Source organism: Nothoprocta perdicaria, unplaced genomic scaffold, assembly GCF_003342845.1.
Source record: "Nothoprocta perdicaria isolate Ctin4 unplaced genomic scaffold, notPer1 scaffold_272, whole genome shotgun sequence".
Lineage (NCBI taxonomy): Eukaryota > Metazoa > Chordata > Aves > Tinamiformes > Tinamidae > Nothoprocta > Nothoprocta perdicaria.
Genome location: NW_020455502.1, coordinates 699,506 through 722,283, shown reverse-complemented (window position 1 = coordinate 722,283; position 22,778 = coordinate 699,506). Strand labels below are relative to the sequence as shown.

At 38.8% G+C, this 22,778-nt stretch overlaps 1 protein-coding gene across 2 annotated transcripts in view; it reads right to left on the bottom strand.

Annotated features, from left to right (window-relative positions):
* Positions 1-22,778, bottom strand: part of SYT1 (synaptotagmin 1) — a 334,456-nt gene that overhangs the window by 112,166 nt on the left and 199,512 nt on the right. For both annotated transcript variants that reach the window (XM_026040975.1, XM_026040974.1), the window contains exon 3: positions 14,524-14,712. In XM_026040975.1, the coding sequence (XP_025896760.1) occupies positions 14,524-14,695 (172 nt within the window). In that variant the 5' untranslated portion in view covers positions 14,696-14,712. The remainder of the gene's footprint in view (positions 1-14,523; positions 14,713-22,778) is intronic.

Sequence of the window (22,778 nt, the reverse complement as noted above, 5' to 3'; positions counted from 1 at the left end):
GGGCAGAGCTCTGCATTCTTCTTTTGTTTGTTGTTGTTGCTACCCTTAACTACTTGGCCAGAGGCTAAGGTGCATCTCCTATAGACTGTTCCTATTCCAGGATCTATTCCTGATCCCAACACAGATGAATCCCATCTTGAAAACAGGGTCTGCTGCTTCACACATGTACATAAAGGGCTCTACGGTCACACAGAATTTGTAAATGATGAAAATTATCAAAAGACATTTTGTTGGCTGTCTGAAGTTTCTGGAGAAGTATAGCTCTGATTTGAGTCCTTTCTACTGTAATTAGATCTATTAATTTCAGAAATAGTGTGTTTTCAGGATTAGGTCTTGAGATGTATATAGAAAAAAATCATTGGTTACTTTTGACAACATTCCTTTAACCCATAAAGGTAAGTGTGGTGATTTGTAGAAAAGGGGCTCTTGGTAAGTCATAAGTAATTTTAAAATAAAATGTCAGTGTGAAATTGCTAAGCAAGTAGTAATTTCCATGCCATTTTTTGTATATCTTGGTCTGAAATGTGAAACTTCCAAAAGGCACATTTCATAATTCACAATGTACATTGAGGTGAGGCTTATGTACTGCATGAGCTGTCAGAGAGTCCTATGCACCAGAATGAATATCCCCCTCTGTGAATATGTGCATTGGTGGCTAATAGCACTGTGAAGTACAGTAAAATGCCAAGGAGTAACAGAGACTCCAAAAAATGTTTTTTTTTTCCTCCCACTAGGTATGTAACATAAAGACAAGTTTGAAAACATTTAATATTGCACCAGATTCAGATTATTCAGATACAGATTTTTTAAATGTTTTATTTTATCTAGGTCTCATACATTTATAAGTGCATGAGTGAAAAAGATACTGTGAAATATGTTGCTATTTTTACAGCCTATTTTGATCTCAGGGCAGTTTGTACTTTTAAAAGCGTGGTAAAAACAAGTGCAAATAAATACAAAACATTGTATTTATTTCGCTCTTTTTATTGTTAGCAATCTATTATCTAGTATTAGTGTACCACTTATTTACTTATCTTTATGATTATGCTTGCATAACTTTATTCTTTGTTCCTATGTTAGCTAAATCTATAGCGCCTGTGGGACAAACAGTGTTTATAATGTCTTTTTTATATATAAAAATAAATAATGTAATACATTATATATAAATATATATTTTATATATATGTATACTATGCAAATGTCTTAATGTCATTCAACATGAGGTGTCATGAAATCAGTCTAGAGTTTCAAGGTTAGGAATATCCTAAATACCAAATGGTAGATTATTTATCATAAAACAGCCCCCAAGATATTATTGTAAGGAGTTACAAATCATTTTTGAAAAGAATACAGGAAATCGAAGTCTCTAACTTTTTATTTAGAGTTTTAAGCACTAGTAACTTGGTAAGCCCACTACTCAACTAATTGTGAATCTCAAAACTATGCTGCCTTTGTAATACTTTCCAGAATCAAAGAAATCAGAGAAATCATTATTAACTTGCCCAAATTCTTTCAGAAGAAAAGTATTTGCCTTGCTTTCTGGTCACTAATCCTAGTATGTTGTTCTGCACTGAGGTGAAAGTAAGACTAATTGGATAAAACTCCAATGAGGTTTCCAGCAACTAGTAGAGAAGTTCAGCTCATTTTGGGAAGACAGCTGGAGTGTTTCTGATCAGCCTTATCACAAACTCATGAATCTCCTAGGCAGTGAGGAGGCTGCCCTTGAGCTGAGGGAAAGGAGGACCACATCAATAACAGCTTTCAGTGGTGCTTCCGAGCCAAAGTTATGACTCTACCAGTGAACGTTTGAGCACATGAGAAGAGAAGTTGGCGTGGGAAAAAAATGGGTCTATCAATTATGGTGAAATTGCAAAACTGTCCTTTAGGAAGGATAGAGTTTTTGTCTCCATTATGCAATGTGCAATAATGTTATTTCTGTGCTGTGACTAGTACTCAGCCCATCCCAAACCATAAATAACATATGTTGGCAGTGTCATGCCAGCAGACTCTACTAATGGGAGTGAGCCCAGTTGCACTTATTCAGGCCCATCACGGCAGAGGCGACACATGATGGAAGAGTGAGTCCCTCTGSAGCAGGGAGGCATTTAGCTCACTGCAGATGTCTTACGAGATMCAGTATCTCTATAGTGACTTTCACAGATTAAACCTTTGGATAATTGAAATAAAAAACAAACAAACAAAAAAACAACAATCCAAACCCTATTAAACAACTCTCTATTTAATCAGTCAAAATATTTTAATTAAGGCAACACTGGGGTCAACATGTAAACTGTCTTTTGTTTGAAAGACCTTTATCCCTTCTTGAAATGAATTTTGCACCAACACACACCTTGGAAGTGGACAGTAACTATTTAATTGGGCTCACATGCCTTGAAGTAAGTCAGTTCATACCAGAAAGACAATTTCTTTCTGGAGGGCAGCACAGTAACTGACTTTGGATGACTTTAGCCTCTCTGTAATCTTGGCCATGATTAAATTTATTCTAGCTGGTCTCAGTTCCTGATCCCTACCTGAGACCACACAGGGCTTTGCTGACAGCCACTAACACCACAGGGGCACACACCAYATACTCTTCCCTTCTGTCTCTGCTTCCAAAAATTCACCTCATCCAACTTAGTATCTTAGCATATAGAGAACACTTGAGTGGAGATATGAGGTTTCTAGTTCATGGGTCAATGGAGGGATGTCCATCATATTCATGTGGCAAGGGGCAGTCATTGACAGCAGCACTGTTATTTTGCAGCAAAAAAAGCTAGCCCTTCTCTCCATTGTGACAGGAAAAAAAATCGGTATATTTTACCGTACGTTAGACCTAGAGCTACTAAGAAATAAACATCAGTATTCAGGGGTATGTTTTGCTAGAAGGTTACCTGAATGATTTTCACTCCTTAGCRTGCTTTGTGTGAAATGGAAGGATAAGTACTTAAGACACAATAGACAGAAGGGAGAAACCGGTTTAGTTTTTTTTCTTTTTCATTAGAAGTATCTTATGCCAGACACAGTATAGAGAATGAAGTACAGACTAGCACCCACAGGGAGTTTTATGCCTCATTCAGCCATATGTCAAAAAAGTTTCGTAGACCTTAACTTTTCTCTTTTCTCCAGTAGATTAGCGAGGAGGCAGCTGTATTCTCTGCRAAAGCCTTAGCATGGCAAAACTCTGCTTTTTCTGGAGAGGCAGGAAGCAGAAACGACAGGAGTCACACATGCTGTGTGATAAGTGAGCCGGGGAGAAGGGGGAGTAGATGAAAGTTTGGGAGAAGAACTGGAGCTGCAAGTCACAAATGAGGATCGCTCAGATGATAGATGTGACCTCGAACGCTTACGCGCCGTACATCTCATGAGCCTGCTCACAACAGCAGTCCTCAGAACATCGGCCCCACTGATGCASAGGTTGTGAAGACATATACTGTCATTAGTGGACATCTGCCTGATGGAAACAAATGCACGAGCTGAATCCTTTTGGAGGACAAAGGGGAAGGAAAGTAGCAGTATTTCTCAGTGAGAGTCTGCAGAGTTTGAAACAGTTCAGAAAATTCTTCTGTGTTATTACTCGACAAGATTTTTGCACAGGCATACTCCATAGAAAGGCTTTTCGGTCATGTCTTATTATTACAGATAACAATGACTAATTGCCATCATAATTACTGATTTTTTTTCCCTTAGAAAAGCCCATTTAATKAAAGGTTACCTAGCATCAAGATAGGGACATAGAGATTTTTGCAGCTTTTAATTCTCCACTCCCAAATGTCAGTAGGAACAAAATAATGGTTTGAACCCCCTCCTATTTTCATTGTGCCATAAAATATTTTGCAAAAACAGACACCATCAGCATTGCTTTGCTACAGCAAGCATCCTCATTGCCACTTCAGCCTCCTAATGGCTCCCAACCATCATTTTGACAATGCTGAGTGAGTAACAAACTGCTGTAATTCAGCAGCCTAACAATTTGGGTACAGCCTCATTAAGCTCAGGAACTGGGTCCCAAGTACCCTCCCCAACAACTGGAAGCACAGACTTATTCACATCCTCTGTTGAGGTAAGTGTATGTTACCTTGTCTTTACATCTTAAAACAAATAAAACAAAACCAACTTTGAGCAGAATGGCATTTTAAAACATAATAGTCTATTTAAAATGATTTATCTTAGTATGCATGACTGTTATAAAAAATATGGTCCTAGTACTTCATAATACCTCCTGGTACTAGSGGGAAGATTGAAGAAGTCTGTCCCAACAGAGAACTGACATTGGCACTGGGGGTAACCCCTGTGCCTGGTGTTCAAGCACTGAAAAACGTCCTCAAGCCTGTGAAAGTTGAAAACTGACTTACAGATGCTTCTGAGCACTGAAACTGCAAGGAGGGAAGAAATAGTCAGGCACCACATTGACTCCCTGCTTATTGCCACAGACTGTCCAATATACCTACCACACAGCTAAATAATTCCCTAAAGTTCGTGGGTGACCTACAGTGAGCGGAAAAGGAGAAAGCTGAACATCAACATCTGCCCGTCTCCTGCAGAGCGCAGAACGCGGCACCACGGTGGCACGCTCCCTTCGGAGCCGCAGTGCTGAGGAACCGTGCTGCATGTGCACTAACAAACACAAGCCTTTCTGTGCTCTGGAGGCACAAAATGGATGCCCCGAGCTTTTGAGTTGATGGAAGATCCCCTGGGATTTTCCCAAAAGGATTGTCATGCCTTATGGTCCCATTCAACTCTCATTAAACTAAATGGAAAGAATCTCGATCACTTGTGTGGAAATGGGATGTTTGCAAGGTTGGCCCAAATCCCAAGTGAAGTAATGACATTCTTCCAACAGCTTCCATCGGAAATTTTCAAGTCCTCCCCTTCCCCAAATCATCTCAAAGTAGCACTACACTGATCATTTAAGCTTAACAACTGTCCCAGTGCTGTCTCTTCTGACTTTAATCATGAAAATGTTGTGATAATAGGTCACAGTCATGTAGCAATGAAATGTACAGTTCTTAATAAGCAGTCTTCTAAAATGAACTGGGAGAAAAAAATGCCTTGSTACAAATGTATGAAAAAAGAATTGTTTACTACCACCTTACCTGTGTGTAATATATGTTTCTAAAATTCCATCATGTATATGCTTGCAAAGTTTTAATAAGCAGAACTAAGATTAATTTTTATGTATATATACAAAATTTTCTTGTTCTGTTCTTTACTACTAATTATTGTGATAAATATTCAGTTGTGCAGAATAAAAATGCCTCTTGTCATTATCAGTATAAAGTTTTATGTAGTTTTCTTATTAAGTCTTACTCCAGGTGGCAATGAGAAGTCATAGCAATGTTGGACAGATCCACACACAGTGCAGAATAAAACTGTCCAAGTGTCAATAGCCACCAAATAAAAATGAGCCGTTTCAAATCAAAGATGTTGCATAGATTAAACACTTCAGTTAACACATTAGGTGTATAGAAAAATGATTTATTTTAAGAGGGTTCCTTCTTCTATTCTGTATCTTCCTACATACCYATATTTATATCAAAAAAGCAGTGTGCATAAGTATTTTTGTACCCCACAATCACAGTTAGATAAATGCATGACTGTCTCAGAATAGCTGCCAGTCAAGTCAATTTTGACATTTCTTCATGCTATTTTATCATCCTCAATGTTATGCCCTGAGTTCAGATAACATTAAGCTTTCTCATTTGTCCACTGTGCCCTCACTCCTATCCCCTCATGCTGTTTTCTCTCAGCTGGGACACCTACCAGTCCTAGGACTTAAAACCCATCAATAAATATTTTATGAAGAAAGAGAGTTTACAATTTGGTATTCTGGAACAGTTTCATATGAGGTGATTACCATCACAGAGTTGTAATCTAAAATGTTATGCTAGACTGAAATTTATGAATAGTAAGCTTGCCTTATCTTCCTCTGCCATCCTTCCATTGCCCTTGCTGCAAGTCAGTCTGCATCCATGGAATATTACAGACACGTAACTGTCTGCTGGGCTGAGACCTGAAATGCTACATTGCAGCTCAGGGCTGGTGTTTGCTGCAAATTGCCTGCTGAGGTCTTGGAAACCACTGTAAAATAGTTGGTTTGGGAAGAGGAGGGAGGTTTTAAATCTAAAGAAGAAATGAGCCTGAATGTTGGACTAGCAAGCATACTGTGTGTGCTGCTTCTCTTATGAGAGTTCCAGCTAGGAAAATAGTGTTATTAAATACACAGCCTCTCTATATGCTGGTTCCAGCTTAAAGAAAAAATAAGGAAAAAATTCTTGTCCTTCCTGGAGGTTTCCTCCCTTCTAGCGTGCTGCCCTTTGGGAAATGGACCTAGGACGAGAAAACTTGTGTGAAAATGACTTTCAATTCTATTCAATTCTATCAGCAGCTCACGAGCTTTAGGATAGTCCTTCTCTTTTCCCTGTCCAGAACGTGTCAAAGGGGTCATTTTAGGCAACATAGGAGCTGCCAGTACAGGCTGGGGAATGTAATTCAGGCTGTAGCCTGTCTAACAACAGGGTTCTTGGTCTTCCTGAAGCTGAAGGAGATCCAAAGATCAAGCTGAAAAAATAATTTGGATCTATCTCTGCTGTAGAAACATCTAGAAAAGAAATGCAGGATACAGGATACATACAGGGGCCAAATTCTGTAGCCTAGTAGGCCAAGTGTTTAATAGTTAAGGAGCCCTCAACATCCACTGCTATTTGCTTTGGTCCAATGCCATTTCACTGCAAAATACATATGCTGTCCTTGAGCAGGTCTCTGGTCCACTAAGTTATCTCATTTTTCATCAGATTGAACTTTGATGGAAGTGAGTGAACCAATTGCTCTCAAAGTGAGATAAATCAGGTCTCCAAGACAGGGAGAGCAGTTTCAGGCTGTGAAGTTGTCTGTCGCGAAGGCCTAATCTAGAGTTCTCCTTAGATATAAAAGTCTGTGAGATCAATGTGACTTCAGGCATATCTCCCTTCAGTTTTCCCTTTGGGATAAAYTGGGCCTTCTGCTTCTGGATCTTTCTGAAGAGAATTAAAGCATTCAGTTCAGACTGAATTGACTTCCAGAGCTTGACTCCTTAAAGTTAAGGGTGTAAAACCCTGGGCATCTCTGGAGCTTCCACGGAGACGCAGGCTGAGATGCCTTTCTCACTTGAAAGGCCAAACCTCATCTTCCACTCTGGTGGCTCTCACAGCGATAGGAAAACAGTGCCAGCTACAGTCCTGAAACATGCCCCCAGATGATATGAGGGCTGCAAGCAAATTAGGGAGCTCTTGCTGAAGTTGATAATTAAGATTAGCTTCAGACTCAGGAACCCGCGCAGGAGCAAGCAGATGGCTCGCTCAGCTGCCAGCTGGAGCTCGGCCTTCCTCCGGCAGCCGTTCAAGTTCCGCAGTGCCAGCTCCGGCAGAGCCGGAGCAAAGTCTACCCATGGCAAGATCTTTCTGAAGATTTGAGGCCACCTCTGGAGCGCGCGCAAACTGGCTGGGTGCTCTGAAAGCAGCAGGGACTTCCTGATTTAGGCAGTTCAAGAGCTTGCCTGAAACATTAGCTAAGCCTACAGAGATGGAAAAAAACGCAGGAAAGGGCGCTSTGCACCCACAGAGTTCCCCAAAGCGTCTGCAGTAGTCTGGGGCTTAATATTCTGTCCACCCTGGAGACTGCCAGAAGTCTAAAACACAACAGATACCAAAGAAGGTATTTTTGTCTCATGAAAAAATTAAGAACTAAATACCTTAGAAAATACACATCAAGGAAAATAAGTGAGAGATTATATATTTATAATCCCTTAGAGAAGTCTTGCATCATTTTGGATAATTTTCAGTATCAAACTCACTCAGTTCTAAGCAGTATTCGTAACAATATCAGCAAAGAATGATATTCTATTTTTAATCCATGTCCACTTATAACACAGAGGCTTCATTATCTACTCTCAGTTCACATAAAAATGCACGGTAACATCTTATAGCTTGCCATAATGCCTAGGCACAAGTAGCTGAGGTATGGAAGTAATATCAATCTTGCCACTAATTCCTATATTTTATTGCACATTACAGATCATGTTTTTCAAGCAAACCTATTAAACAGAGTCCCAAGTGCTTTTTTTTTTCTTTTACTCAGTATGTTTCTAAGAAGCAGTCTTTGAATGTGTTGTCAATTTTAAGTTGAGAACAACTGTTGCTTAAACTCTCTTTATAGAGCATTTTCAGCGCAAGATTATGAACTGAATTATAACAGGTAATGGGTAATTTTGGTAAACATTTCACCCACTTAAGTTTGAAAAAGACTAGCAAAGACTGCAGCAATTTTATGTATGTAAGCATAATTTTAATGGATGCTTCTGCTTTCACAAAGTAATGAAATTTTAAGAGACCTTCCCATATAAGCTGCATATAAGCTGGCAAATACGTTCAGTTTTCTGCTTGTAAATTGAAATCTCTACTCAATTTATAAGGCACTGGCACAACCTGACATATCTATAGTGCAATAAAATACCTGCACACACACACACACACTGTAACATATAAAATAATAATCACAATGATGGACCAGAGGGGACGTGGCGAGGGTTCTCAGGGACTCCTTGTTAAAATCTTGTCACCAAACACAAGGTAGGTGCTCACCCCCATTTCCAGGATAGATGAATTTCACCCCCAGGGCAGTAAAATTTGATCTGGAGAGAGTTTTTATTTTTTCACCATTTGCTAAAATGTTCTTGGCACCACATATTTTACAGGAGGACTCGCTTCCCCTTGCCCCTGTTTCAGGTTACAGAGCTCCGGCACAACGGCTGCTTTGGAAAATGATGTTCCAGGCCGGCGCGATCAATAGCAGCTAATTCTGCTTGACGCCGAGGTTATGCTCCCAGCGTGGCTCTGCTTCACAGACTGTATTTCTTCCCCACAGGACAAAGTGTTCACAAGGTGCTGCAGAAAAGCACCTGAGGTTACAGCGTGCCCGGCTGTACCTTTCAAAGCGTAGGAGGCGCCTGTTGTCTCCTCTACCCTCTCGTTGACAGCCAAGGCAGCGGCCAGCCGAGGAACAGGGTCCTGGCTCAGCCTGATGTGTGGGATGAACTTCCTCGGATCACAGGAGACGTGTATGGTGCTGGTGAGCATGTGGGCTTGCCTCTGCCTGCTCCACACAGAGCAAGATGCAGCAGAATCTGAGATGGTGCATGATTCCCTCCAGATAAATAACGATTCTCACCTATGTTCTGCTCCATGAGTTTTTCATTTTCACTTTTCCATCCCTCAGTATCTATTTAGGACGATTTGAGTTTAAAAGTCAGAACTCCTAACTTCAAGTGTTCAAACTATGTTAGGCATCTAAAAATAATTAATATATTTTTATATTACAAAAATATAGAGTAAGACAGAGTTGAACTGCTTTTCTTTGCCTAGTGATTTCTGTATTATATAGATTTATGTGGACGATACTCTCAAGCTTTACCTACCAGCATGTGGTCTGGAACCCTTTCCTTAAATACAAAAAACATGCTGAAGTTCTTACRGGAAAAAGAAATCAAAGTAATCTGTGTTTCGCACTTATAGTGCTGTAGTTAGAAATACTGACTTTTTTTTCCCTATACTGTACTGCAYTGTATTGTACTGCATTGTACTGTAATATCTTTCTTGTATCTATTCTGTGTTGCAAAACAAATCCTTGCTTCTAATTACCTGTGTTTCTTTCCCAGTGCAAAAGCTGCATGTATTTGACTGACATGAGCAGCAAGTATCACAGTATGTGCTGTGCTTATATAAATAACAGCTATTGCTGAGAATTTTACTCTGATTTTCTGTATTTCTCTATTAATCAAGTTAATGGAAGGATTCCCTCAGCAGTATTTTACTCCTGTGAACTTAGAGAAGAACCTGTCTTCCTTTTCCTGTGCCAGTGCCAGTATTGTAGAAACCAAAGGAAAAACAGTACAATGTAGAGTCTTAATTCACTTTCTGCACATCATCAAATGGCCAGTTCCATAGGAACTAGATTTCAGAAAGATCCTGTGCACAAAATCTTCAATTTTCCAATCACAGACATGAAACAATATTACCCAAACCCTGAATGTTGATGCCAAATAAAAAATGAAAATTAATGCATTAATTTTATTGCTAACAAAAGAGTGTAATAAGAACTCTTAATACAACCTCAACTGGTCAAGAAAGAAAGGCAGAAGGGTGGAAGAGGGAAGATCAGCAGGAGGAAATAAATGATGAATTGTGTCCATACTGATAGCTGCAGGCTAAGCAAGACCTGAAGCTTTAACCTAAATGGCTGAGCATATAAATCAAGGATTACTTTATTTGCTAATTTACCCAAATATAGATATACAGCCTGAAAGATACGAGCCTGCACTTTGATTTACTGAGCTGTTACTCAGAATTAACCCAGACATGATTCTTACTGTTTGCTTTTGCTCTCCTATGATTATTTATATATTTCTATTTCCTCTCTACCCTCCAGCCCCATTTTGTTTTGAGAGTTACTCACTAAGCCCAGGAGAGGTTAATAAGCCTTTGTCTGCACAGCTGAAAATTGGACGTGAAGCAAGTCTAAACAGAACATAGATTTTTAGCCTGAGTCACGACCCATGTTTAAGCATCTGCTTTGAGGACTGTCTGTCTGCCGTGCAGGATGAAAATCAAACCTAGGGGTTTTGAGCAGCAGCTACGGAGGCCAAGTGGAGCYGCAGGCCAGCCAAACATTTCAGAATAAGGCTGGTGAAAAATCAGACCTTCTTATCCAATTGGGACAGCAAAAAGCATTATAAATATGCAATAACTTCCTATTAATGAGCTAGCACTAGTATCCTGGATTGAAAGCATTCAGATATTACAGCTATTCAAAAGTGCACTGCAAGCACTAGCAGAGTATTATTAATCTGTCAGAGCTGTGCAGSGATTGTACTGGCAGAGCACTCTGTTTACGGTGTAGGTGGAACAAGGTCAGCTGTTTGTATAGAAATGTATTTTTAGGAAATATATCAAGATCACTTTGATTTTACAAAACACTTATTAAGTAAATTAATGTTGATTAATGTTAAGTTTAATCTCTGTACAGTTATTATCGTTACTCTCGCATTTAAAGCCTCAACCCAAAAGCTGTTGCTGCAGCCCAAAATCTGTGGCTGTCTTGAATTCCCATACTCATGCAGAAGCTTATTGTGAATATATGGCAGATTCTGAAAAAAAAAAGAGAATAATGCTAGCCTGTAGACAAGGATCCAGACAGAAAAAGCAGTGACAGGAAGGAAAGACTAAAAAAGTCTTTAAAAGACTTTAAATTAAATTTCAATTTCAAATCTTTAAGTTCCATTTTACTCGCTTCTTAACATGTTGGAAGTAAGGTGACAGAACACATTTAAAATGAAAAATGCAAATGCTGAGGTGGGGGTCTTTTTTTCTCCCTTTGGCAAACAATTTAAAAATTCTGCAGATTAGAGATAAATTGGGATAGACAGTAGAGAAGAACCAATTAAGACACAGTGACTTAGACACAGTGCAGTTATTGAAAAACAACTGTACTGCGATCATGCAGATCAGCCTCTCACAACCAAAATCAGGGATTTACGGATCTGAGAAAAAAATCTTCAGTTTTGCTTCAGCAGCCTTATAGGAATCTTGCTCTTTAATTGTGTGGCTCATTGCAACAAAACAACCCCAGTTCCTTTGGTTCCTAGAGTAGGAAGGAACCAAATGATCTGTTCTCAATGATCTATGTGTTTTCCAAAGTCTACACTCTTCTGACCCAAAATGCAGCTCACCTTCTTTAGAGAGAAGCAAAACAATGAAATGCAGCAACTTCTGCTTGAATGTATCCAAATTTTAACAGGATTTACATATGTCATCATTACTGTTAGAAATGTATACTACTACAAATGGCATTTCTACTTTTCTTGAAACTTCACCTTTTTCAAAAGTCATCTGTTTCTGATAAAAGCAAGGTTTCTGTGCTGCATACTCTACAGGAGGAAACATAAGTGCTATTTTAACTGTACAGACCCTATTTTGGATTTTTGCAAAGAGAAATGTTAATAGGGATCCTGACATATTTAGTTAGTTGTCTAGCCTATTTAACTTGTGATCTTTACACGTTCTACAAAATATATCATTTTAAAAAGATGGCTATCCTATTCTAAACCACACTGAAGGAGCAGCATCTATTCAGCTGGACATAGCATGGACATAGTATGATGTACCTCTATTTTTGCCTCCTAGATTTCAGTACTGAAAAACTTTTAGCCCAAGTATAACTTGCTATCATGGGTCTTCTGTGGAAAGTTTTAATGAGGAGACTGTATACAAATGCCATTTTGTATAAAGCTTTTTTTTTTTTTTAATCACTCTATCAAATTTGATTACTGGTGAGCTTTTTACCAGTATGGATACATTATATCCTGTTATACTATGCATCCATTAAATCATGGTTATTTTCCATAGCTTATTTTCCATCTGCAGACATTTTAGGCACAGGCAACTAAGACAGCAATATTCCTTTTAATTAAGACTGTATTGCATTTAGACAAAAGAGCACTGAAAAAAATTCCTCTCTCAGTAGCTACTGAACTTTCAAAGCCTTTCTGACGTGTTGATGAACAGGGCACTTTTGGAAGTTAATAATGAAAGCATCCATGTGACAGAAAACATGCTTGTGCCCCATCTGCAAAGATGGGAGAACTTGCTCCCTGTGGGCATTCCTCTGGCACGTGTAAGACTCAAGGTCAAGCCTCCAGTTTGACTCTACTCCAGCAAAAGCTTAGTCCATGGTCTTCCACATGGCACAGGAATTTTTAGAGCTGAGGAAATGTGCCACCTAAAGGGAGACTATTCACCATCACTCTGCTCTTTCCACTGTCATAAGACCAGAAACTTCATCTGGAAAGGATAGGCAATCAGAAATTGCCTATAAAGGGGACTGCTTGGAACATTCTGATTTTGTTTTAAGAGAGATTCTCCCAAATTTGCTGTGAGCAGTGTGAGGGACAGTTTTTTTTTTTTTTTTTTGAGAACAAACTTATTTAGGCTGTTCTGTTGGGGTTCATACATGGAGAGCTTATCGCTCTCCAAAGGGAAAGCAGAAGATATTTGGGACATAAGATTCTCCAAATTATCAACAGAATATTTGTTTCCAAACAATAACTGCACACTGCAAACAAGAACTATTTTGAAATGTGGAGTTTGCCAACTGTATTTTGAACAGTTAGGAGTAGCCTCTATTGCAAAGCTGGAACGAGAGATATGAGTGGAAATGAGCACTGTTGGGTTGCAGATGAAGCTCTGTTGTTACTGAAATGAAAAGTGAGAAGCATAAACTGCAAGAAGCAATCAGGGCACCCAGTGAGGGGCCAAGATTTAAGACATTTGGGACTTGTCTTCCGAAACACTGATCTGGTGAAAACTTTAAGAGACTACACTGGGCTCTCTGCCAAAACAGGGGGGATTATTATAGGCAGGAGAATAAACTAATAGAAGAAATAATCTTGTGTGATGAAAATGATCAAGCTACTCAATTAATTCTGCCTTGAGGCATAACAGAATGAGGATAGTTGTTTTGGTTGGGTTATTTGGATGCATCACATTGCTCTGAGGATGCAGATTGCTGTTTTGTTTAACATGATGCTGAAAAGAACTTTCTCCAAGTGAAAAAAGGGGAGCTGTCACATGCTCTATCAGTGTAACATACCACATTTTATAATTGTTAAAGTATATTTCATAATACAGTTCTATGATCCACTAAGTGCACTTTCCTGAGCAAGTATTTATTGTTACATAATAGAAGGTTCACCTTTTGCACAAACCAAAGTCTTATTTGGAAAGATTCTCAAAACTGAACTTTCCACTTGTGTTCATCATTGTTTAGAAGAGGATGTGACAGGGAATTTAAAATTCATCTCCATCTTCAGACCTTTTCCCAGACCTACCAACCACAGTTTCACACAGTGCAATCCATTTACACCTTTGTTATGTTAAAATCAAAGCTGAAAAATAAAGGGATATCTGCAAGTGCTATCTGTATCATTCACATCACACACTGAGCTATGAATTAAAAGATTCAATGTTTCAAATGCTGACCATTTCTCCCTCTAGATCTTGGCTTGTTTTCTCTCCCATTCTCTTCTGGTAGTTTTGTTGATCCCATCAAGCAATTTCACCTGAATATGATCTGCAGTGGACTGTGCAGATCACCAAGCTAATGACATACAGGCTTCTTAATACTCTAACACCTCTCTTCTTGCCAGTGAGAATTTTGAGTGACAGAGCAAAGCTGCTTGCTATCAATTTTGCAAAAACTTCATCTGCCACATTGCCAAGATCTGCTCCAGAGATAAAAAATCAACTAATATTCTAATTTGTTATCTGTCATAGCCAGTCATACATCATTCTTTTCTACAAATGTTAACCTTATAAAAATGAAAACTTCTGACTTGAAAGCATTTAGCATGCTCTCTGGACAAACAACAAAGCAGAAAATCCCAAGTTAAATCTACTACCCCGGCAGAAGCTTTTTAATTAAGCAAATTTTACTTACGTGGAATTTTATTCAGCTCATTCATGAACTTCTCTTTTAACTTAGAAAATGCATCTTCTTTTCCACCGCCTCCCCCCGGACTGGCTGGCTCGGTAACATTGCTCGGAGGGGCTGCTGCTACCGTGGTAGCTGGCGGTGCCGCCAGGGCCTCATGATGACTTTCACTCACCATTTTAACCCTTGGGTTAGCTGTTGGAGGAAAAAAAATAAAGTTGAGATCATCAAAATGGTTCTCATATCAATAAAATACTAACTAGGCAGCCTATCACTCAGTGCTCATGCTTCCTGGGTAAATATAACTGCATCAGCATATTGCTTCACGTTCTTCATACAATATTTATTAGACCAGAGGGAAAAGTCTTTTGTAGGGTTAATTTCAGCCACAATAGTTTTATTGCTTACAGTTCTCCTATAGTGCTGAATTTTAAACTGCTGAATTTCAAACCTCAAAATTCCTATAAAACTCTCATGTAGATCTACCTTTTGCTCTTCAATATTGAAAGTAGGAGTAAATTGCCTGACAACTGCTCTTTATGTGCAAATTTCACATTGTATTTACAGGCTTATTTATCTATGAGAGTTACAGAAGAGCAGATCCAAATCCAAAGTTTCTATATAAAATAAATGAAGTGATAAGGATATAATAAAAACACTTCCAACTTTCCTGTCAAAGTAATAAAATATTGTTTCCAATTTAAGTGAGCTGTACATTAAACAGAAATTGATTTGCATCCATTTTTATCTTCACTTATTGAAGGCAATTTTCCTTCTGGTTACTTTCTGTGACATTTGCTACACACAATATTCTGTTAAATTATTCACAGGTCTCATTGGTGTATTTGCGAAGCTATCTACATCTGTAGGATCTCTAAATGCTGCCATATTGAAGAATGAGGAAGACTGACACAAATAGAATCCCACACCAGCATCTTTTTGATTTAATGTTGTTCAATGGGCACTTTGCAAAACCTTTCCTTGAACTTTCAGTAAAAAACAATGAATTTGGGGCCAGCGGGGTGGAGGTGGAGATGAGAAGCGCCGTGCAATTTCCCTATCACAAGAAGGTCGGCTGAAATGTTTACATTGGTTTTGAATACATTGTTTTGATTTTCTGCTGCATCCTAAATATCTCTGATCTGAACAGTCATGCTATTTATTTTTTTCAGAAAAACGAAGAGAGAAAGAGTTTGAGAGACAGCAAACATTCATTATTGTTCTGAGTACACAATTGCTCTCAGTCCCAAAGGAAGCTTGGCCTTCGACCTGTCAAAGCTGAGAAATTTGAACATCATCACATGAAAAAAACACTGCAAAACATCAAAATTAAAGGGGCATAAGAGCATCTGCCTGTGTACAACGTGATGAATCATGAGCTCTCTGGCCTTCTGTGACCGCTTTCATGGATGTGGCTGAGAGTGCTCAAATCACTAAGTCAAAATGAAGGTTGGCTTTTCGTCCTTCAACCTTCCTCCCCTGAGGCTGCAGCTGGGCAGCCTGMGAGCACATACCTGACCCTGGGCAGAATCAACCTTCTGAAGTCATCCAGTCCTCCCTTGTCATTAGAAAGGGACACATGTGTAAGTGACTTCCAGAGTAGATGCCATTCCGTGGCACCCTTCGCTCTATGAAAACGATTTTTGCCAAACAGGGGCCTGGCCTTGTTCTGAAGAAGCAATTTGGTGGTTGTTTAATTGCAATTTTTTTTGCCACAGCACCGAACGAAGCTGTCTTCCCTGCCTGCCTGTCACTTCTGCCTTCGCCCTCCCARTCTCAAACCTCATATAAAATCATGTTGATGTTGACACATAATACGTACGTGCTCCAGCTCCATAAATATTTCATAAGCACGTGGCCTTATCTGTTTGCCTGTAACAACACGGGGGTAGTTCACTATCTAAAGCAGACTGAAGTCGATGGAAAGATTCCAGTTAATACCCATGAACTCTGGCTCAGGTTCAATGTCTGCAAAGATTTCCCCACTCGCCTCCCACAGTAACAATAGGGAAAACATGGACTGCGTAATTTGTGGACTATGAAATAATGTGCCAGCTATTTCAGATTAGGAGACTTTTTCCATATGCTGTGATGAATGCCAAATACCATGAAGCAAAACATGCAGAGCCATCAGCTATAAACATCAGTGTTGTTTTATATTACAGCATTTTGTCAATGAATGTCAGCTAAATCAGAAGAAAAATTGTATGATATATCATAATTAAATCAAAATTAAATTGCTTAATTATAATATATTGCTTAATTATTTCAGGCCTGGCAGTTGACTATTTTGTTTTGTTATGGAAGACACAATTTGCAGTGATGACTTTCAGCTAATTAAAAATTAAGGCAAATGTTGTAATTTATTTGCTTCCAGTTTTGGAGATGTATTTTGAAAATATATGAAAAGAACCTATTTGAAGTGTTACACTTCCATGTACTTAAAACAAGGAAAAAATCACAGGAAGAACCCTCAGCAGATTCCTAGTGCAGTTCGAGGTCACTACCTGTAATGGGACATGCACGAATGCTCGGAGCGTTGCTACAGAGCCTTCAACCTTTACACTCCAGTAACATTGTCCTGGTATTTTAAATAGGTGTGAAGGGGCTGAAAAAGGATCTTGTCTCAGAAAAAGCTTTCTTCAGGAAAAACGTTTGAAAAAGCACATGCCAACCCCCTCACGGAGCTAACATCTAGTGGCTTCTATGATTCCAATGCTGCAGTATTCCACAATAATGGTATAAACGCTGTGTTATTATTAGAGACTGTAGAGTATGGGGATAATTAGATTTAAATTGGCCTTTTATATATAAAAAGAGTTACTTCAATTCTGTAGTGCACTGTAGGTAAAGATGTACAAAATACTAGCAGATTGTGTGTCATTTATGAGATGACAGCTGCAAATATAAGCATAAAAAATTACATGTAGGTTAAAATGAAATTGCATAGAATTCAATTATGCTTTCAATTTCCATTGTTCATTATAATGATTACACTAGTAGGTAGGAAACATTGCATGTTGCATGTGCATTTGTAGTCATAAATAAGTGTAAAATTTAATTTATGTGCTTCTATACTCCTTAAGCACGCTGATTAAAAAGTAGATTGAAAACAAGGCATTGAACACATATATAGAATGTTAGAAACTACAGATTTCTGTTGTAATTTCTACACAGGAATAGGCAAGTGTTGCCTAAAAATCTGGAAATGATGGTCGGAAAGTGACCAGGGATTCAGAGCCCTGCTCTTCCGTGTGCAAGAAAAAGTCTAACAAAAGTAAATATCAGCTTAAACTTCTATGTCATTTCTTCTGAAAAGGAAGCAAGGTTGTCCTCCTTCACACTAGCCAAGCACGATGAAGTTTTTTGGATCTGAATAATATACAAATGCACTGTGGAGAATCACCAGAAGCAAGATGTTGCCTTACGGAGATACGAAGTATTGGCCGATTGCCTTTAATATTTCAGTTTGGATACTGCTTGTATCCAAGCTCTCTTGGAACCCACTACATATGAGAGGAGGAGAAGAGAGAATGACTTTGGACGTGGTTTATCACAGAGCATGGAGTAGCCTCCAGAAGCTACAGCAGAAGGACCGTGGTCCAGCGGCACCAACTGCTCTCCTAAGCATTCAGGAATAGTGTGCTAGCATGTGGACAACATGGGGCACTAATCCCCCAAGAAATTTCTACATGTTCTAAATTGTTTTTGAAAAATAAATTTGACAACATGATAAAATTCATTCAAGAGATGGGGAATGCTCCAAGTTAATCCTGCAAAAGCCAGACCTTCGGGTTTTGGTATGAAGGTAAAATCCAGAGTGGCGTATCATCTTCTGGCAAACTTTGGGGAGATTCATTATAGAATTAAACAAACAAACAAAAAAAAAGGTTTGAAAGACAGCAGAGTGACTGTTTATGGTTTCCTTGCAGTCAAATTACAGCCAGTCTGCCAACAATTTGGTGGATTTAGTGGATTCTTAATTCCATTGACAAGAAATTGCTGCCATCCCCACCACATGGTGCTTTTCAGATAATTTAATTTTGCTTGTTCCTTCTCTTTTCACCTGAATACAGATCGGGCAGAGTGAAGAGAAAACAGATAGGTCAGGCTTTCCATGACCAAATCACTGCCTCACTGTAAGAGATTTACTGGCAAGTGTCCTTCTACTTTGCTGCCTCTCAGATTTTTCTACCATACTAAAAAAATGAATCAAATTATTGAAAGCTTACAGATACGCTGTTTCTATGGGTAATTCAGATGTTTAGATAAGTGACTTTCACCATACTTTCAATGATGAATGCTGCAATTGTTACAAAACCRGTCACTGTACCTCAATAAACAGGAAAAAATGAAAATTTGCATTTAGGATTTTAAACAGTATTTCCTGTACAGCTTATTCAGCATCCCAAATACGTTCACCTCCACAGTTACATCTTGCTTTAAGATCTAGTCACAAAACTTACTCAAGAAAAAGAGAAATATTGCCCATGTACATATCACTTGTGTTCCTCTGTCATTTTTGTTTACAGCTGTTGTGCACTGAGAAAGAAACTATTAGCTGGCAGTGCCGATGTGTTCATGGTGAGTATGCACTGTTGCCAAAGAAAGGTTTTGTACCACATAGAAAATTTACCCTATTCCATTAGAATGCTTTTAATGAAATGAATTCATCATTAAGAAGATGGGAACATTACCAGAATGTCTAAAGATATCTACAATAAATGATCTTTTCCTTGATTTAAGTATTCTGGGGTGTTAATAATACATTTTATACTCATTCATCTTCACATTAATGAAATATGCTATCTTTCGAGCTTCAGTAAGGGGCATTTATTTTAAAAGACAAGCTCAGAAAAGAGCCTTTCTTAGCTTTTTATAAAGACAGGCTTGTAACTACATTCTCAGAAGAAAGGAAGGTCATGACAAAGATGTCATATCAAAATAGCCTTTACAGTACCAACATGAGGCATAAAATGCAATCTGCATTTACTACTGCTTTTGAGAAGATACAGGAAAGGCTCAACATTTCGCGTAAAAAAAAGAAAGAACGAAAGAACCTGGGTGGGGGAACTCAGGTCTCCTGTGTCTGTATTGCCCCAGATACACAAGAAGTGTCCCAGMACCCACAGAATCACATCTTAAAGTCTCTATTAGTGGAGAAGAGACCTTTCTCCTGCTGCCATATATAAACCATCAACTCAGTTGACAACTTCTAGAGCCCAGCTCTATATTATCCCTTTAAAACTGCTCTCCATGCTCACTAATAATATATCAGTAGTTATATCAGTAGTTTCATTGGTTTGATTGTGAAAACAAGCCACAAACATAAAACCCATGCCTGCATTTTCAATCTAATCAATCAGTTATACAATTGTCAGCTTAACAGCAGCAGCAGCAGCAGCCACAAGCAGAAAAGATCTAAAATACCCCAAACACTCCCTTTTGAGGCCTGCAGAGGAATAAGACATTGAAACTCTGATTTTCTCTTATCAAACAGTAAAGTACAGAACTGAAAAACAGCTTTTTGCAAAGTGGATCATGCCAACAAGCCTCTTTAATGATGCTTCAGAAGCACTTCTTTGGGTTTTGGACAGCGCATGAGAATAGTTGATTTTTGTTCAAAGCATTTATGAACTTCCTTTGGCAAAGCACTGTGTTTATGGGCTCCATGTGGACTAACGGTAGCAGTAAGTGTAAGTAAGTAAGTGCCTTACAAAACATGGAGTTTCTATCTTGGACAAGCTGCAGATGACTCCATAACAGCTCCAGGCCCAGGCTGTGACTGTGACAGATTAGCTGGAAAGGCACCAAGTAAATAAGCAAGATAAAACATCTAAATGCCCTCTAGAAGTCCCTGACCACTTTGTTGTTCAGTTTGAGAAAGGACCATGGCACTGATGAACTGCCAGAAGAGTAGCACTAATTCTGGAGTAGGATGAAGATGGTGCTGTAGTTAGGGGGAGGACCATGAGGTGGTGAGTCAGTAGGGATGAAGCACCCACGTAGATGGAGATGGGGGCTTYGGTCTAAGCAAGCGTGGAGGTGGAAGAGGAGTCACATACCAAGACGGGCAGAAGAGCTGCAGAGTGGAGGGAGCAGAGAGGAGGAGGGCTCGGCAGAAATATTTTTGACAGCTAATCAAAACTGCCAGCTTGGGAAGCCAACAGCTAGTTAGAACAAGTTATCTGCAGCACAGTCCTGGACTAGGCAGCAATCTTCTCAATATTAGTCATCAGTTCAGCATCAGTCTCTAGAGGCTGCTTAAAACAGGAACAAACATCTTTAGAAAAAGAGAAGAAAAAACCTCAAACTTAATGACCAAAGCCAAACTCATCCTCTGTGTAGGTTCAAACATACTGCCTTCTCTCCTGAGATGGGCATTTAAGTTATTATTGATGCTTCTGGCTGTGCAACTCTACAGAATTTTTGTGCATTCAGATATCTATTTCAGTGCTTGTCCTCCTCCAATGTCYAGAGAGAACAAGAAGCCTCTAAAAAGTCATGGGAAAATGAAATCTTGYAAGATTTCCTTTTACATTTTACATTGCAAATCTGTTATTGGAATATGAGTTATAATCAAACAATATTCAAATCTTTGGGTCCTCTTAGCCTGCTCTATTCACTATTTTCCTTTATTTTTAGTTTACTAACTACTCAATAATGCATGTGGAATAGGCATATGGAACATGGAACAGTTAGAACATGGAACAGGCATGGAACAGTATGCAGTTCACTGTCACGACCAACTCAACTCAAAACTGATAGATATTATGATTTCATCTCTATTAGGTTTCAAAATTAATCATAAAACGTCGCAGGAAGGCCAGTGGACAGCAAGCCATCTAACTATTTAGGAGAAATAAGGATACAGTGAAATTTGGAGAAAGACAAAATCTTTAGTATATTACATAATTTACATGTTTCTCTTTACATTTTCTTGTCAACTGCTATTAAATAAGGTGGAACTGATCAACATGCAGGGCTCCAAAATATCTCCTGGTGCAGAGTTTGTGTGAGAGAAGSTTTAGCTCTGATTTTCAGAAAAAAAACCAAACCCATCCTCGGTCTGATGATGCAATCTATGAAGAGTTAAGTATTTTATAGTACTGAGCTCTGCAAAATAGCACTTTCAGAATCACTCCTTAAGCTGTTGATAAGAGTGTTGTTGATTTAAATGAGAAAAGCGCGGCCAACAGTAAATTCTCTCCAGCTAGAGCCATAATTTCCGACTGCACTTCAGGCTTCCATTCCTGCAATGCAAACGAGCATATGGGAGCCATGGGAGTCACAGTGCTGAGAAACATAAAATCAGGAGCGAGTCAGAAGGTGCGAGTCCCTCGCACAGATTCCCCATAGAAATGCCTCTTTCCTTGACTGTGTTCTGAAACTAGGCTTTTCCCTTAAGTATAAGGCATTTCTTGGTCATATATTTCTTTTGATTTTTAAAGGTAATGGGGCTGGAGACAGGCTGGTCTCTCTGGYTGTTGACACTCTTGTCATGTTTCAGCAGCGCTAAGGCTACCAAACCTGTCCAAGTGTCAGAAAATGTGTAATTTAACCCCTCTGTCTTCCTCTATTACTGCAAATGCTGCATCAAAATCACAGAGGTCCTTGATACTAGCCAGAGTTATGAATAGGAATCAAGGAAAGAGAGAAGCTACAGTAATTTCCTCCCACATGATCATTCTGTCATCTTTCACACTTGCATCTTGTTTCCTGAAGCTGTAATCTGCATCTCTACTCCCCTGGTATTTACTTCCAGACTTCCTTTCTACAGCAATAGGAGACAAAAGAATTCATATAAAAATTAGTGTTCAACTGCATTTAAGCATGAAATTCTAATACAGTCCACAGAGAATTCTTGCTGCTCCAAAATGATTTTAGAGTAATCCTACAAATAATGAAGCCCTTTATATCAATAAAATCCTGTTGTTTACATTGCAGAAAATCAATTTATATTCATATATTTGGCTACTGTCCAATCAATGCCCCTAATAAAGCCTAGAAACCAGTGAAGTGTCATAGAGATTAACTAAGCAATGGTAAAATTCGTAAGGAAGAATACAATAGAAACTGGAAGATAATAGAGACAGACACTGCTAATATTCTTGTTTTCATATCTGTAGGTCACAATTCACTATTTCCCCTTTGAATTTTCCTTCTATTGATACTTCCTTCTTGGCCCAAATTCTGCACTCAACAACCTTGGGATTAGTAAAATTAATTAGGAACAAAAGGATGATGCAGACAAMGCAAAA